Source organism: Onychomys torridus, chromosome 5 (genome assembly GCF_903995425.1).
Source record: "Onychomys torridus chromosome 5, mOncTor1.1, whole genome shotgun sequence".
Taxonomy (NCBI): Eukaryota; Metazoa; Chordata; class Mammalia; order Rodentia; family Cricetidae; genus Onychomys; species Onychomys torridus.
In genome coordinates, this window is record NC_050447.1 from 56,105,069 (window position 1) to 56,122,049 (window position 16,981).

Here is a 16,981-nt window from a genome sequence, read left to right on the forward strand (position 1 = left end):
CTCTCTTCCTCCCTCCTTTCTTCCTTTCTTCGGCCCTCCCCTCTCCCTATTCCCTCATCTCCTCTCCCCTTCTCTCCTTCCACCCCCTCCTCCTTTGATCCCCTCCTTCTGTCCCCTCCCTCAGAATTGTACCCAGGCCTTGCTTATCACCCTACCACTGAGCTTCTGTGCAGCTCTGATTTCAATTTTTACAAAAGCCTCACAGAATGACAGCTTTGAATCAGACTGTCAGAGTGTTTCTGTACAGAGAAAGCGTTCTCTGTCCACCCTGGTTTAGTATCACACACAGCTTCGGAAGTGGCATGACATATTACAGCCATCTTAAGATGTTTAGATATTCTATTTTATAGTTAGTGAATTTAATGGCTTTGATAGCCAATAATATAAAAGATAGATTTATTAATAAGCCAGTATATATTGCAATCATGTATTTTTAAAAAATATTGAGCCTAAAAAACAGCACTGAAGATTAAATATAGAACCACAATAGTCATGTATTGGTAACACTGTAATTGGTCTTCATCATTACCATTCAGATTTTATATTTCTGTGGTTTTTTTTGTGGCTACAAATTTAAGCTTATGACAATAATACCTCAAGTGCAGCTATAGAAATCCAGCTGTTCTCCTGTCCCACAAAGTGGAAGAGATAGATAGCCCCTATGACTGTTTCTCTAAAGAAATATAAGTGTAGAATGTACATTGAGTTCACACCCAAGTGTGGACACTGACACTTTAATTTACAATGTGATTTCCTCAGGAGGACATTTTTTTTTAACATGGTCCTAGAAATGTAAAGGCCCACAAATGGCCAGCGATGCTAAATTTGTCTTACAATGACTTGTTAACTTTACATGAGGATTTTTCTTTTTTTAGATGACATTCAGAAGTATCACTTAGGTTTTATTTGAAAGTTGGGACATTTTTATCCACTTATCTCTTATGGATTTATTTTACATTATTCTGTAATATTAAGTCTGTCAGTCATCTCTATGGGAATGAGAACAGCCCTATGCCTAGAACTGAGATAACCATTTTCACAGGTCTTTTTAAAAGTCAAACTTTACCTTTCATTAAATCATGGGCTCTCTTAAATTACAAATCCCATTAAGAGAGGATGGTCACCCCAAATACAGAATTTCATTTACCCTACTCCCTCTTCTTTCTTAAGCACCTTAATTGAGGTAGGGGGCATGTTTGGTATATATCTTTGTACACATACACCATAGGCAGGTATATGTCCTTGTACACATACACTATAGGTAGTTATATGCCTTTGTAAACATACACCATAGGTAGGTATGTGCCTTTGTACACATACACCACAGGTAGGTATGTGTCTTTGTATACATATACCATAGGTAGGTATATCACAGTACTTCTGTCACTCTCTTACTGAACTTTCCTGTGAAGACAGAAGAAAAATGTATTGACCTAATTCTGTACTCATCCATGATTCTTCTCTTCCCTACCCTTCTTCTGTTCTTCCCATAGACTGCTCAAGGTGGAGGCCACCGGACACTCCTCTACGGACATGCCATATTGCTACGCCATTCCTACAGTGGTATGGTAAGTAAACATCTTGACTTGTCTAGAGTCAGATAGACTGTCTAGAATATTGAGGGTATCATTTCAGTAATGATAGTAATGAGTTTGAATAGATACATTCTTTAATACCCTAGTATCTTGTTTAGTTTTCTAATTTATAAGATGAAGGTTAGATTAATACATATTAGGTATGGCTCCTATTTTCAATGCCTTTGATATATTTTTTTTAACTTATAAAGTGTATGGCCGTGGCAGGCTTCTTGCTATCTAGTTCTTATATCTTAAATTAACCCACTTCTATAAGTTTATATCTTCCCACATGGCTTGTGGCTTACAGGTCTCTTTACATCTTACTTCTTATGGTGGTGGCTGGCAGCATCCCCTGACTCAGCCTTCCACCTCCCATAATTCTCCTCTGTGCTTATTCCTCCTATACTATACGTCCTGCCTGGCTACTGGCCAATCAGCATTTTATTTATCAATCAATCAGAGCAACACATTCACAGCATACAGAAAGACATCCCCAGGACTTCCCCTTTTCTTTTGTTCAAAAAGGAAGGTTTTAACTTTAACATAGTAAAATTACACATAACAAAACAATTATTGAGCAAGAATTATAGTTATAATATCTAGTCTATTTGTAGGATAGATTTTTAATATATGTAGAAAAGTAAATTTTAGGAAGAGGCAAGTATAAAATCCAAATGCTATTTTCCATTTCTAATTTTGTTTCAACTATTAATTTATAAGTGCATTAAAATATCCAGATCCAAGGGAACTAACACCCTTTTGTGGAATCCAAGGTTACTTTCACTCATATGCACATACATATATATAATGTAAAAAATAGTAAAATAAATCTTAAAATACCTTTTTGAAAAATAAGATAAAATACTACCTGGGGATATCCCCAGATCCTCTTGTCTGTTATCTTGAGAGGGAGTGTTTTGCAGTCAAGATGGAGTGAGTCTCCAGGTCAGTTTGATTCCACAACCCTAGGATCTTGACTTCCAGGACTTCCAGCTGCTGTACCTGCTTATGCAACACATTCCTACATCTCCCTTCATACACCTGTGGACACCATTTAGCCAGATGTGTCATATTCCATAAAAAGGGTTGCTTAGTGTTGGCATTACTACCTAGTCCTTGAGGGGTAGGGGGCAGCCTTGCTTAGTTCCCACCATAGTTTCTGGATTTTCTTTGCTGGAGCCCCTTCTCACTGGCAGAGTACTTGTTTCACACAGATGGTCTGGTATTTTAAGCTCATGCCACATTCATCTTAGTGTCCTAATTCTTCTGTCACTTAACAAGGGGTTTGAAGTTGGGGGCAGGGAAATTGGCATGAAAAATGATCTAAACTTTATATCTAAGAATAGATACACTTAAGATAATCTAAAGATGGAGGGAATGAGGCGGTGCAGTTGAGATAGTCAGAGTTCCCTGAGAGAAATGTGTATATGGATATTCATGTTGCCCTCTTTTTAGCAGGAAGAAGAACTGCATGGCCAAGTAGATTCTGGGTGTTTCTTTTATGAAAACAAAAGTAGAAGATAGAAGTGACTAGTGTTCAGGTTTCTTTTGGGGACCATGTTTTAATGTTAGATCATGTTGTACATTTGCAGAGGACCATGACTGTCACATGAGGGGAGAGATATAAAAACATGCCCCCAGTCACTTTTCTTCCTGTGCTGACAGAGCTCATTTCCCTAGTCTCTTGTGAGGGGCAAAGGTCTGCCTCTCCTTTGTCTTGCTGCTTTGAAGGGCTGCTGTGCACATGCTGCCTTGCCTCTGATGTTGGAAGGTCTCTGCTTCTCACACAATCAAGATTTTTAGAGAAGCACTAATCAGAGATAGAACAATAGCAGCTTACTTGTCCAAATTGGACCCTGATATGACTGTACACAATTTATAATAATTTAATTTTAGTTAGCATATAAATTATGATATACCTGCACTCATATACATGTGTACATTATGCTTTGTTCTCACTCACCTCCCTCACCGCTGTCCCTCCTCTGCCCTTCCTGGTCTTCTTTCCTCCAAATGGTCCCTTTTTCTGCTTTCACATCACATAGAGCCTATTGCTCTCTTATTTCCTCCTCCTTCTCCATATACACCTCCCCATCCTTCTCATAGTCCCTCTTCTACTTCATGGAGAAGATACAGTTAACCTAAGATCCATTCTACATCACCCATCACCCTATTCAGAATGGCTGTCATCAAGAAAAAAAAATAGCAAATGATAGCAAGGATATGGGAAGGCAGGAACCCTTACGTGCTGATTGCGATAATGTAAACTTATGCAGCCACCATGTAAATCAGTGTGGAAATGCCTTCAAAAAGCTGGAAATAGAGTGACCATGTGACTCAGCTCTACCATGTGTGGGTATGTACCCATAAGATTCTAAGTCAACAGACCATAGATGTACTTCTATTGCTGCATTAATCATGGTAGCCTCAGGAGGACTGTCCACATTTTGTGGTGATGACTAATCTTGTATTTTTAGTATCTGTGCTGTCTCTCCACCTCCCGGTCTTCCACTGACAAACTGGCCTTTGATGTTGGTCTTCAAGAAGACACTACAGGTGAGTACCTGGTACTGTAATGGAACCCTACTCAGGGTGAAGCTGGCTAGACATGGTCAGAGACACATGAGGTAGCTATTTGTATAATGAAGTCAAGAAAGTGATTTTCTCTTTGACATTTTTGGTAGAGGGGGAGAATGTATTTTATCCTTCTGGTTGATTATTCCTATATGATTGGTTAGATATAAAATCTTGGCAGCATATCCTTTCTTGTGGGTTGAGAGATGAAAAGTCAGTGCATACTGCATGATGGACTGGGCCATGGTGAAGCTTGCTGATGTTCACTGAACAGTTTGTAAAGTATCACTGCATGACTTTTAATCATTCATCTTCAAACATCCTTAGGTATAATATAATAGTGTGCTCAATTTTAGCACTCAAACACAAAAGTAGAAAATTAAATTCTTTGCTGCTTTGTCTCTAGGGCTCTGCTGTGCTGTGTGTCCAAAAAGACAGATGTTTCCCTATTTTGGAAACCATGAAAAAGGTTTATACAAACACATTTATCCTTTCGTAAAATCCAAATATGAGAGCACAAGGTTTATCTGTGTTCTTGTTCTTTGTTATCTGCCTCTATATTGACTCACTAAACCCCGATTAGAGCATTTTGTCTTTTACAATGAGCAGGGATGACTTCTGGAATGAAACTTTAGTAACAGAGCCAGGGATGTAACTCAGTGGTAGAGCACTTGTCTACCATGTGATGAGTCCTGGGTTCAATTCTAAATGTCAAAAAAATAAAATTAGATGCCAAGTAGAAAAAGCAATAGAAGGAAAGAATCCAACTTTTATTTTATTGTTCTTCTCTGGTAGGGACCATCCCTCCATCCACTGGTCACTCCATTTTATCTCTTTAAAAAAATAGTTCTCAATGAAGATGTTGTTCAGTGGTAGAATGTTGATATGTGTAAGGCCCTGGATTCTTTCCCTAATATCACAAACCAAAGGAAACTCATGTAGTGCACATGCACAAAGTTTCTGGGAGCTGTACTTAGCACAGTGTAACTACTGATTACAGTTTTATGTCCTGCAATCTTCAGCAAGCAAGAGGGAAAGAACTGCAATCTTTTCTCCACACACAAAGGTTATGCCTGCCTGAGGAGAGCTCTTCATCCTGATGTAAAGTTCAGATAGCAAAACAGTGTATGGTACCCACATGTAAGGTACAAGTTTACATTCTGTATAGTCATTAAAAATGGTTTTTCATATTAGCCAAACTTTCACAAAATAACAGAAGTGATAATGAAAAAATATATACAATGAGCCCAGTTGACTTTTGATAATTTTGATAATCCTGGGCATAAAAAGTTAAATATAATATTCAGATATTCTACTTTATCATATGTAAATTCAGTTCTGTGTTTTCCCAGTTTTTCATTTTTTTTCTTAATGTGTTTTAGAAAACAGTTAAGTAAAAAAATCTTGAGTTTGCACACCAAAACACATGATCTAGGCCATATATTTATATACTAAGCTAATTTCATGGCAGAGTAACACAGCTGCCAATCCCCCACCCAGAGTCCTTCCCTGTACTCTGAGCCATTATTCTACCCTGCTTTCTCCCCAGCTTCTCCTTTTTTGTGAATTAATGAAGACCCATGGCATTTGTCCTTTATTTTCTGTTTGCCTTCACCAGAAGTAAAGAAGGCAGATGATCTTCTTTCTTTTAGGTTGATGAATTTTCAACTACTGAAGCAGTGACTGAGAAACAGTACAGGCACTGTCAGTGTTTGGGGGAATGGATAAAAATGTGGATCCAGTGAATGGGAATGGAGAATTCTGTCTGGTGATAAGCAGTTAAGACTGGTTTGAGTGAGAAGAACAGCTTAGGCCCAGATTTGATATTGACTATGGGTTCCTAGGATGTATCCCAGATGAATTTACTCATTGAGACAAAATTAATTGTTGAGTGCTACAGTGTGGTGATAGGACCTGGGAAAACCCCAAGGAACAAAAAAGCACACATGTTCTGGCATTGGGGAGTAAGTTAAGAAAAAGAAATATAATAGAAAAATAATAAAAGGCAGGCAAGATGGCTTAGCAAGCCCAACAGTCTGGATTCAACCCCCAGATCCCATATAGCACAAGGAGCAAGCTGCGTCCTGATAGTCACATGCATGCTATGGTTTGTGGTATACAGATGCAAGTAAATAGAAATGAAATAAACTGAAAAAAAGAACAATAACAAAGCTTGGTAAAGGAGGAGAATGGCACTTGTAGGTGACGGGTACCACCAGAACCCAGTTGGAGTTGTCGGAGGGTGAGTTTGGTAACTCACGGGAACTGTGGGTGGGCTGCCTTTCCACTTCTGGTGTGGGTGATGGGACTCAGAAGGCAGGTGGATGTGTGCTTTGTGCTGCCGCTGGGCTTACTTTAGATGTATTTGTTTTAATGTACACCCAGCTCTTCTAGTGCATCTTTCTGTACTATGCGTCTCTTAGATGAAAAGGAACTAATGCATTTTAAAAGGAAATAAAGCAGAGCAGAGGAGACAGGATAATGAGATTTTTAAGATAGCAATCCTTTGTGTCAGTTTTGAATCAACAAACGAACATTTATAATGCAACTACCCCAACAGAAAACCTCAATTACTTTTGATGAAAATCAGGTAAAAAGTAGATTTATTTTTAGAGAGTAATGTAACAAGATTGCTTAAGGAATGACATCACCCTGACTAATAGACATATCTAGGCCTATGTTAGCCCATGTAAATAAACTGTCATTTCCCTGCAATTCTTATTGGAAAAAAGACACCAAACTGTCACACCCATTTCCCATTAGGAGAAAGTTTGCATTTCTCTATGTCCTACCCTAAGTGAATTTGGCTGAGTTCTTTTGATTTTCAGGATCCAAGAGATTAGTTTGCATAAAAATCACATATTTCTGAAAGTCCTGTGAGTGGTGTTCCCTGAAAAGGAAATGGATCTTAGGTTAACTGTATCTTCTCCATGTTTTGATTCTATCACTCTCAGGGGAGGCTTGCTGGTGGACCATACATCCTGCCTCTAAGCAGAGATCAGAAGGAGAAAAGGTGCGGGTTGGAGATGACCTCATCTTGGTCAGTGTGTCTTCTGAAAGATACTTGGTAAGTGTGGGAACAGGACTGAGGACTTGACACCTTGCTAGAGATGGATCCATAAAATGATGCTTCCTAGGAAGTGTGCTTATGAACAAAGCTAGGGAGGTGGCTCTCAAAGTCTGGGTCTCTATCTGGTGAGCTATAAATAACTCCCAAGAAGAGGAGACTTCTGTGGCCTGAGGGGGAGGGTGGTTCCTTGGGTCTGTTAAGCAGGCTTCCCTCCAGAAGTTGACATGCATATTCATGAGGCTGATGGTGCCTACTCTTGGATCCTTTTATTAACAGATGTAAAAGGAGTCTAATCAGGAGTTTCAGATTCTGTGGTCTTTAATTTGTGCCCCACGTAAAGGCTGTATCAATTGGGTTTTCATTCCACATTTTGATTCTTAGGAAAGTAATTGACTGTGTGAGAGATACTTTAAGCAGCAGCTTGCCTGCCTTCATGCCTGGATTCAAAGGGTAGGGGCTAAGCATAGGAAAATGAAGAAGTTACTTAGTCATTGAATGTAGGTTTTGATTTTTGTGAGAGGCAAAATTATGGATTTAATTTAACATATTTATTAGGCTATAGTTATCCTAATCTAAAGAGTAACTGTATAGAAGTTCACAGAAGAATGAAATCCATGAAATGGTAGGAGGGACAAGTATATAATATTCTTTGTTTTTTGTAATTTTATTTGTTTCTGATTTGAGAGAGGGTCTCACAATGTAGCCCAGGCTGGCCTTGAACTCATCATTTTTTTACCTCACCCTCCATTGCTGGCATGGTAGGTCTTCACCACCATATTCAGCTAAGGATTATCTTTCTTTTTTGCATTATTGGGTATTCAACCCAGTCCTTGTGTATGCTAGGCAAACACTCTACTACTGAGCACTCTCTAACTGGGGAAACAGGTCAGTCCATTGGGTGCTTATATACATTCATGAAGACATGAGTTCAGATTCCAGAACCCATATAAGAAAAGCAGGGAGTGGCAGTACACTTGTCTTCATTATGGTGAGTCAGGCACAGGCAGATTCTTGATGCTTGCTAGCCAGCCTGCCTGGTCTACTTGGTAAGCTTCAGGTCAATGTGACACCATCTCAATAACAGAGTGAATGGCATTTGAAGAGTGACTCCTGAGGTTGACTTCTGGCTTCCACGCGTACATCACACATATACACATACATCTGCATACACACATACAGGCACATGGCCACACACATACACCCAAGAATATAACATGATGGGCTTGGTAATAAAGTCATTTTCAATGCACCAACGTGTTCATATCATTATCAAGTGTTCCTAGGAAGAAGAACCTTGCTTGACTTCCTGTGTATAAAGTGGTGGTGCTAAAGACAGGGGAATGGCTTAACAGGCCTTCCTGTCATGGACAGGAAAAATCCTAGCTTTGAAGCATCTGCTCCTGTGTAGCTGTTGGAGGCTTGGAATGGTCTTCCACTTTTGCCTCGGACATTGTCCCTGTGTAAGTTTCTTGTGCCATACAACTGTGTAGTTTATTAAAATATACATTATTAAACCCCTGAAGTGTGCCAGGGCTGTGCCATGAGGGTGATGCGTGCTTATCAGAAGATGCACCTTTCAAGTTTAGCTGTGTTTAGAAACCACTAACAAGAGAAACAACTCCTGCCCACTTCAGTGCAACACTCCAAACATGTTCCCATTTGATTGGGGCCTGACATTTCCTGTCTGTTGTGGTTTCCCAGCTTGGACTTTGTGCTGTGTGGCGGAGGGTGCTTTGATAGGGTGGCATTGTTATGAATCAGAGGAGTGGAATATTCAGAACTTGAAAGAACTAGGCTTCTAATGTCCCATCTATGGCTATCAACCTGTGCAGTTCTAGAATGAGCTTCCTCTCTCCAGAATTGCTGTCTGTAAAGTGAGGTAGATGCTAATGGGAACACCCAGTCCAGACCTTTCTGTGAGAGGCAATGGGGGAAGGCACTTGAGTGTCACTGAGTGATCAAAGACCGCAGGAAGAAGTGACAAAAAATGACACTTATGGTTCATGGCCTTTAACTTCGGAAGTAAATAAACCCTATTCATTAAAATTTACTACTCGATTCTAAGCTTCATTTTCCCCAAGTGCTTAACTTCATTTTCCTGAGTAGCCTTTATATATATATATTTTACAGAAAGTGTGGTAGGGATATAATAGATAAATAATTTGTATTAGATATAACAGAGATATAAAACAAAATATATAAATATGCATATATAAATGCATAGATATATTTTTATGTTTATGTTTATATATGTTTATGTATATGTGGAATTATATAAATATAAACAAGTATATATGTATATATGTGTGTGTGTGTATGTGATTTTGAGACATGGTCTTACACTGTAGCCCAGGCTGGCCTTGCACTCATTGTGTAGCCCAAGATGCTTTAAACTCACAGTGATGCTTCTTTCTGCCTCAACCTCCTTAGTGCTAGGATTAGCAGCATTAGCGACCACACCTAGTTCTGGGTAATCCTTTAAATAGAGGAAAACAGGGCAGCAAGCCACAGTGCTAGGATTTCACTCTCAAGTGCTAATGAGGTCAGTGCTTTTATTGTTCACACCCACTGACTCTCACATATATAGAAAGAAGGAAACCCAAGAACACACTGTCTGTGGTTTCTGCCCTCAGAGAAGTAATGCTAGAACCAAATCATGTTAAGTCAACTTTACCAGTGTGACAGATACCTGAGAGAGGCTACTTAAAAGAAGGGAAGACTAGTGGTGGATAAAGCATTGCGTCAGGGGAGACATGGAGAACAAGGCTCCTCACCTCATAGCAGTGGGAACATAACTAAAAAGAATGAAGGATCCTCATCTTCCTGTCAAAGGCTCAGCCCCAATCACCCAACATTCTCCCTCTAGGCCCCATCACCTAAAGGTTTCCTCCAACATTTATGGGACTGTCAGTATTACAGGATGGGTGAGGGATGCTGGTGTTGACAGATGTCCCTTTTGATCTAAGTATCACTCACTGTAGTCTCACATTTCCACTCTGATTGGATAGTAATGAGTCATGCTGTGCCAATGGTTCAGGGGTGGATATGGTGGACTCAGTGCAAAGGCTTTAAGAAAACAAATGAAAATAAAGAAGAAAGGTAGTGAATGAACTTTAAACACCTTAGGCTGCCCTTGAACTTACTGTGAAGTCAACACTGACTCTGGTCCTCATATCTCCACCTTCCAAGTGCTGGCATTACAAACATGTGGCACCATACCTGCTTTATGTAGTTAGTGCTCATGGTGGCATTTGTGCTCAAAGTCTTGTACATTCTAGACAAGCACGGCTAACTGAGTCACATCCCCAGGCCTCATGTATAGTTGCCTAAGTCCTCAGTTTCTTTCATCTACAGTATGGGAATTATGAATAATCCAGTTGACACAGGGGCATTAGGAGAATCAAATTCTGAAATCTAAGGAAGATCTCAGCCCTTGCATAGTGAGTGGCTGCCATTGTTTGCTTGGGAGGTTTGTGCCTTTGCACAGTGGTTAAAAAAGTGTGCCAGTATTTAGCTTGAGGAGGAAAAACCTGGCCAGGACTATTTATCAAGTATCTTAAATAAATATCTATTATGTGAAAGCAACATCTGTATTCTGAGATGCTGATATTCTTAAAAATGAATAAAAACTTTTGTCTCAAAACACATTGATTAAAGTGACTATAGAAAATTAAAACTCCCAGCATTTGACTTTTTCTTATCGGGTCTATGACTGTTGAGCTATTTTTCTTTCACTCCTGAGCTCAATTAAGGTTAATCTGACTTTTCCCTTGGAACACTAATGGGGCTTGAAGCCCTTGCAGTGGTGAATTGATGGCTAGCTGATTTTCCTCCCTCCCATCTGCAAAAGCACCTCCTAAACAGAGAGGGTGCTGTTGTCGGGAACCCTCAGCCTGTCAGCCTTAAGTTGGACACAGGTTGATTCCCAGTGAATAAAGGTTCTTGGCTGTAAGAATGGTTGTAAACTACTCATGCTTCTTATGTTTGCCGTTTGCTGTTCTAATTTGAAATGTCATCCTAATCTTTTCAGGAATATCCAGCAGGGTTTTTCTGGGCTCCTATTGGACAATTTGTCCTCTAAAGAGGCTTTTGCAAAGCAGCTTATGTGTAAGAGAAAGAACTTACCCTTGTGAAAGCAGGACAAGTTGGTGTTACTGACTTAGGATCTACTTCAAACGGAATAAAATAGGATAAGTCACATGAAACTTCATTTTTAATGTGTCAGTTGTAAAATCTCTGGTCTGAACCAAAGTTTCCCATCTGTCTTTTCACTCTTGAAATGTTGATTTTCTGTTGTCTAAGTCACTTGTAGACATTCAAAAATCTTATGATCCATAGTACCATGCTCCAATAACTGATTGAAAATAAATCAGGGGTCTGGAGAGAAAGCTCAGTGGTTAAGAGCCCTTGGTGCTCTTTCAGGGGACCCAGGTTCTGTGCACGTGTCATAGCATGCACATAGAGGTCAGAGGACAACTTTTAGGAGTTAGTTCTGTCCTGCCACCTTGTGGGTCCTGGGGATTGAACTCAGGTCAACAGTCTTGGTGGCAAACATCTTTACCTTCTGAGTTCTCGCTCTAGCCCTAGCTATCATTGACAAACAACTAACTCATGTTGTTTTCTGAGAGTTAGAGATAAGATGCTGATGGTACCAAAAGGTTCCTAACTCATGTCTTCAGGCTTGGCACTGTGAGCCTTGACCCACCTGCGTAGCCATCTCTGTGATATTTATCTGGGATTTTTAAATAAGAAATACAAAGATGTTTTGATTGCATGACAAGTTGCTGAATTTCCTAAAGCTGCACAAATATATCAACAGAAGGCAGGGGTCATTAATATTTACAAGTGATTTGTTATGGTATTCAATTCAATTTGGGGGCCATCTCGAACACTTTGCCACCGAGACATCAGGCTCAGCTCCTCCAATTCAATTTTAGTTAATTTACCTTTAGCCCCCCTTTCTTTCCCTGTGGCCCAGATGGTGGAGCCATCGAACATTACATTTAAAAAAGCATCCACATCTTTGTCCCCCATTTATCTTTTCTTATTTTTTTCCAAAGGAAAAAAAAGCTGCAGCCTAAGGGCTAAGATGGCTTGTTTACTCATGTTTCTTGTCTCTGGATGCTAATTTATTTGGAATGCTGTATCATCAAGGCCCAAGTGCCTGACATTTAATAAGAGATAAATAAATGAATGAAAAATTGCATCAGACAAGGGCTGAATTCAAAGAATCTTAGAAAAATGTTGGGGCGCTGGAACCTTCTGGCAATCTGATAAAGCATTCAGACCTGCTGTCACAATGATCTTTTAGAATGCATCAAATAAATCCATAGGATTAGAAAGGAAATTAAAAGGTCAGAATATAGCTCATAGGGTTTGAGTTAAGATCCCCAGGGAAAGCTGTGGGGCACTTAGGTCTTTGAGATTTTGTGTTTCTGTCATATAATATCTCATTCCCCCAAACATAAGTTTAGGATCAGCAGTTTTGATGGTCTCTGCTCTACTGCTCCTAAATTGGAAACTACTTTTCTTTCCCACTTTTTCTTTCTTTTTGACTAATTGCTCAAATGATTCTTGTATATTTTAGAAGTTAAAATTCATGGGCTGGGAGTGATGGATCAGTGGGTGATGGCTTGCCGGGTAAGCATGAATAAATGAGTCCCATCCATCAGAACACATGTGTGAAAAGTCATGGCTGGAGAGATGACTCAGTGGTTTGGGTCACTATTACTCTTGTAGGAGACCCAGGCTTGATTCCTTGCACCAACATGGTGGGGTGGCTCACAACCATCTGTAACTCCAGTTCCAGGGAATTCAACACCCTCTTCTGACCTCTGTGGGAACCAGGCATATATGAGGTAGAGAGAGAGACAGAGAGAGAGACAGAGACAGAGAGAGAGACAGAGAGAGAGAGAGAGAGAGACAGAGAGAGAGAGAGAGAGAGAGAGACAGAGAGAGAGACAGAGAGAGAGAGAGAGAGAGAGAGAGAGAGAGAGAGAGAGAGAGAGAGAGAGAGAGAGAGAGAGAGAGAGAGAGAGAGAGAGAGAGAGAGAGAGAGAGAGAGAGAGAGAGAGGCGCGAAACACTCATGTATATAAAATAAAATAAATCTAAAAGCTGGGTGTATGGTGGCACTCAGTGGGGTGATAAACATAGGTGGAACCCTGGGACTTGCTGACTACCCAGCCTAGCCTATTTGCCAGGCCAATGTAAGACTCAGAAAACTTGGGCAGCACCTGAGAAACAAATGCTGAAGTTGTCCTCTGGTCTGTATACACACACACACACACACACACACACACACACACACACACACACACACAAAACCCCCAAATAATAAAGGTTGAAGTAATTAACATTAGGTTAAAGGTGAGTGAAACCTGATTGCCAGGAGCCCCAAGTTCTGACACATGGCTTTACTGTGGCTGAGACTGCCATCTTACACACTGTTGAGTCTAAGGCTGATTTTGCTTTCAGCCTATGCCACCATCTATCTCTGCTTTATGGACAACTCATCTTGGTTTCAGTAATTGGACTGTTGCTGCCTTCTGAATATTTAATAGCAATGGGCCTGGCTTGATACTGTTCCTACTCAGATTTCTATTTTGCTGTTTAAGCAGCAAAATAAAGTAGAAGATTCCAGCGGCAATGCTTCCTGAGATGATTTCTTTTGAAGAGTAGGTTTCATTTAGATAACTCTCTATGGCTTCAGTATGTTCTTAAGGACATAGTCAGAACTCTTCCTAACAGACTGGCACATTCCCATTTTTCTATTTCTCCCATGTGAGATTCATCTTTGTACTTAGTTCTAATTTACAGGTCCCTTTCAGTTCCTCCAGTCACTCATCACTTTTGCTGTGGCAGCTCCTGGCTGCCTGAAGTGTAAACTCCTTGATCTGGCACCAGCCTTTGTCTACAGGTCTGTCCTTCTTTCCCCTCCTCAGTGTGTACCCGAAGCTTCAAAGAAAGGATTCTGCACTGCACTCTGTGTCCTCAGGACTCTGCCCTTTGATTATGGTAATCTCTTGGCCATATTTTCCCTATATCAGAGTTTTTAGGCAGCCAGAGGAGCCTAGTCCACAACTGTGCCAAGTAGTCTGATATATTAAAATGAAAAATCCAAACTGGCTCATAAAACATTTTTAGTATCCTTAAAACATTTATAGCCAAACCATTGACGTTATATTATACATACTTAAATATGCAGAATGCATCTACTTGTTTGGAGACAATGTATCTCAAATAGGAGATCCAGGCCATGTGATCTCACTGCTTTCCTCAAAGCTTTTGCCATGAAAACTCCCACCTCTCTCCATGGCATCAATGTGTTCCCTCCAGACCTAGCATGATGAAGCCTGTTTCAGTTGTTTTGTGGGAAATATTCCCTTTTGATAATTCCTAAAGCAGTTTGAATGTACTTTACACATTTTAAAAGTGTGTTAATGCATGGCATTTTATGTAGCTCACTTATCTCCCCCTACAAGATTACAAGTGCCCTTGGGGCCAGAAGTTCACTCTGATAATACTCAGAACAATGTTTTAGACAATACATTGAGTGAATCCATGATATATTAACAAATGGTTATCTGTTCTGAGTGTGTATGAGCTTGCAGTTAGTTTAAAACTAAAATAAAATACAAGAATTATTACTGTGAATTATTCTGAGGAGATTTGGTAAACTATATATGCTGTGTATGTACACACACATATGTACAATTCTGTTTACTAAGTCATTGACATAGAAATAACTCAGATTTTTTAAAAAAAAAATCTGTACTGGGGGCTAGAGAGATGATTCAGTGAATGAAATGATTCCCATGCAAGCAAGAGGACCTGAGTACCAATCTTCAGCAAGTACATACAGAGCCAGGTACAGTGGCATGTTCCTGTAATTCCAGAGATGGAGGTAGAGGGAGGAAGATCCCTGGAGCTCCCTTGCCAGTCAGTCTAGTTAAATTGGTGAGGACTGGATTCAACAAGAGGCCTTGTCTCCAAAACATAGAAAAGTGACTCCAGAAGACACCCAGCTCCAGCCTGTGGCATCCATCCTCATGAGTGTTCACATATGCATGCAAACAGACACACCATCATGTACACAAAGAGAAATGAATAAAGATTGTTGATGAAATTATGCTGTTTAGGTTTTAAAGATCTGACTTGTGCCTTCTCCTTGTTCACTGAGTAGCACTCTGTGAACCTCGGTCAGGCAGCTTGAAGTGGGAGAAAGAAATGAATCAAAGAATTTGTTGTATGTTAATTGTCACAGAAAACACACTGTTCTTATTTATGGAGCAAATGGGATAGGATTGGTCTGTGAACACTGAAGGTGTTTTCACATCTGCAGAAAAAAAGCTGGGCCAGGAAAGGAGTCTCAGGTGAGGACTGAGCATAAGAATGATCACCCTAAAATGACTAAGGGCTTGCATGAAAAAAGGAACAGCTGGAGTTTGAAAGAGAGGAGGGAAGGATTGCTAAACCTGATGGGTCACCTGGGAAAATTTAAAATCTATTGATTGGTGCATTTACTGATGAAGTTAGTATGTGTATTTTACAGTGTCAGTTTCAAAAGATAGGGTAGAGATGCAGTTTTCAGCTTCAAAAGTCTTATTTTAATTGATTTTTGGTTAGTGCACAAAGAAATGGATTTCATTGAGACACTATCTCTCACACATAGATATCAGACATTTTATACTTAGTTATCCTTGTGTTGTTAGTGTGTGCCCCTAATTCCCGGTCTCCTCTTGTGGCCCTCTTCCATTCTACCACTGTCCCCTTCTGCTTTCATGAAACACATACTTACTTTGCTCTCTCTTATTCATTTAGCTTCCCTCGGTCTAGATCTCTTTCTCCTCTCATAGTCCTATATGTACACGTACATATATGTATGCATGAATGCATACTGTTTTTCAGGCTACGTTTTTTGTCTTTTGAGAAAACATGAAATATTTGTCATCCAGCCTTCCTTATTTTCCTACATGATGATCCATTTCCCTGCAGATACCATAATACAGTTCTTCATTATGGATGAATAAAATCCTCTTGTTTGTGTGAGCTTCATTTTCTTTATCTGGTGGCTTCTTTTTAAGAGAATGAGTGAACTTGTTGCTGAGAATTGGAATGACCATCTACTGGCTCTGGTATCAAAATGTAGCTAACAGTCACCTAAGGGCTTTATTCACATAATGGGTTGTTAATAAACTATCACAGTATCATATGTACAAAAGTGAATAATAATTTCAAGTGCACACTTTAATACTATTTTGTCTATCAACAACCTAATGACAAAGTTTCTTCTTACAAATAAATATTCTCAGTGTATTTGTTATTCATATGTGTGTTTTCTGATGACTTATTCAAGTAAGTAACTCTTAGGATGAACCTGAAAAGTATCTAAAGTTCCATAGTGTTCTAGTTAGCTTTACCTGTCACTTGAGAATGGAGTCTCATTTGAGAGGTTGCCCTGAGCAGATTGGCCTGTAGGCATATTTATGGAGGATTGCTTTTATGGAATTGATGTAGGAGGGCCTGGTGCACTGTGGGTAGTACCATTCCCTGGGCAGGTAGCCCTAGACTGTATAACAAAGCTACCTAAGCATAGGTCTTGGAGAATGAGCTGGCAAGCAAGATCTTCCACGATTCCTGCTTGAACTGGGCCAAGATTCCTCAATAATGGACTGTGATCTGGAAATGGAAGCCAAGTAAATCCTTTCCTCCCCTCAGTTGTTTTTGGCCAGAGTGTCCCATCACAGCCACAGAAAGGA

At 39.9% G+C, this 16,981-nt stretch overlaps 1 protein-coding gene across 9 annotated transcripts in view; it reads left to right on the top strand.

Annotated features, from left to right (window-relative positions):
- The window catches only part of Ryr2 (ryanodine receptor 2), a 596,457-nt gene that overhangs the window by 241,001 nt on the left and 338,475 nt on the right, over positions 1-16,981 (top strand). For all 9 annotated transcript variants that reach the window (XM_036187934.1, XM_036187935.1, XM_036187936.1 and 6 more), the window contains 3 exons: positions 1,494-1,568; positions 4,055-4,133; positions 7,106-7,218. In XM_036187934.1, the coding sequence (XP_036043827.1) occupies positions 1,494-1,568; positions 4,055-4,133; positions 7,106-7,218 (267 nt within the window). The remainder of the gene's footprint in view (positions 1-1,493; positions 1,569-4,054; positions 4,134-7,105; positions 7,219-16,981) is intronic.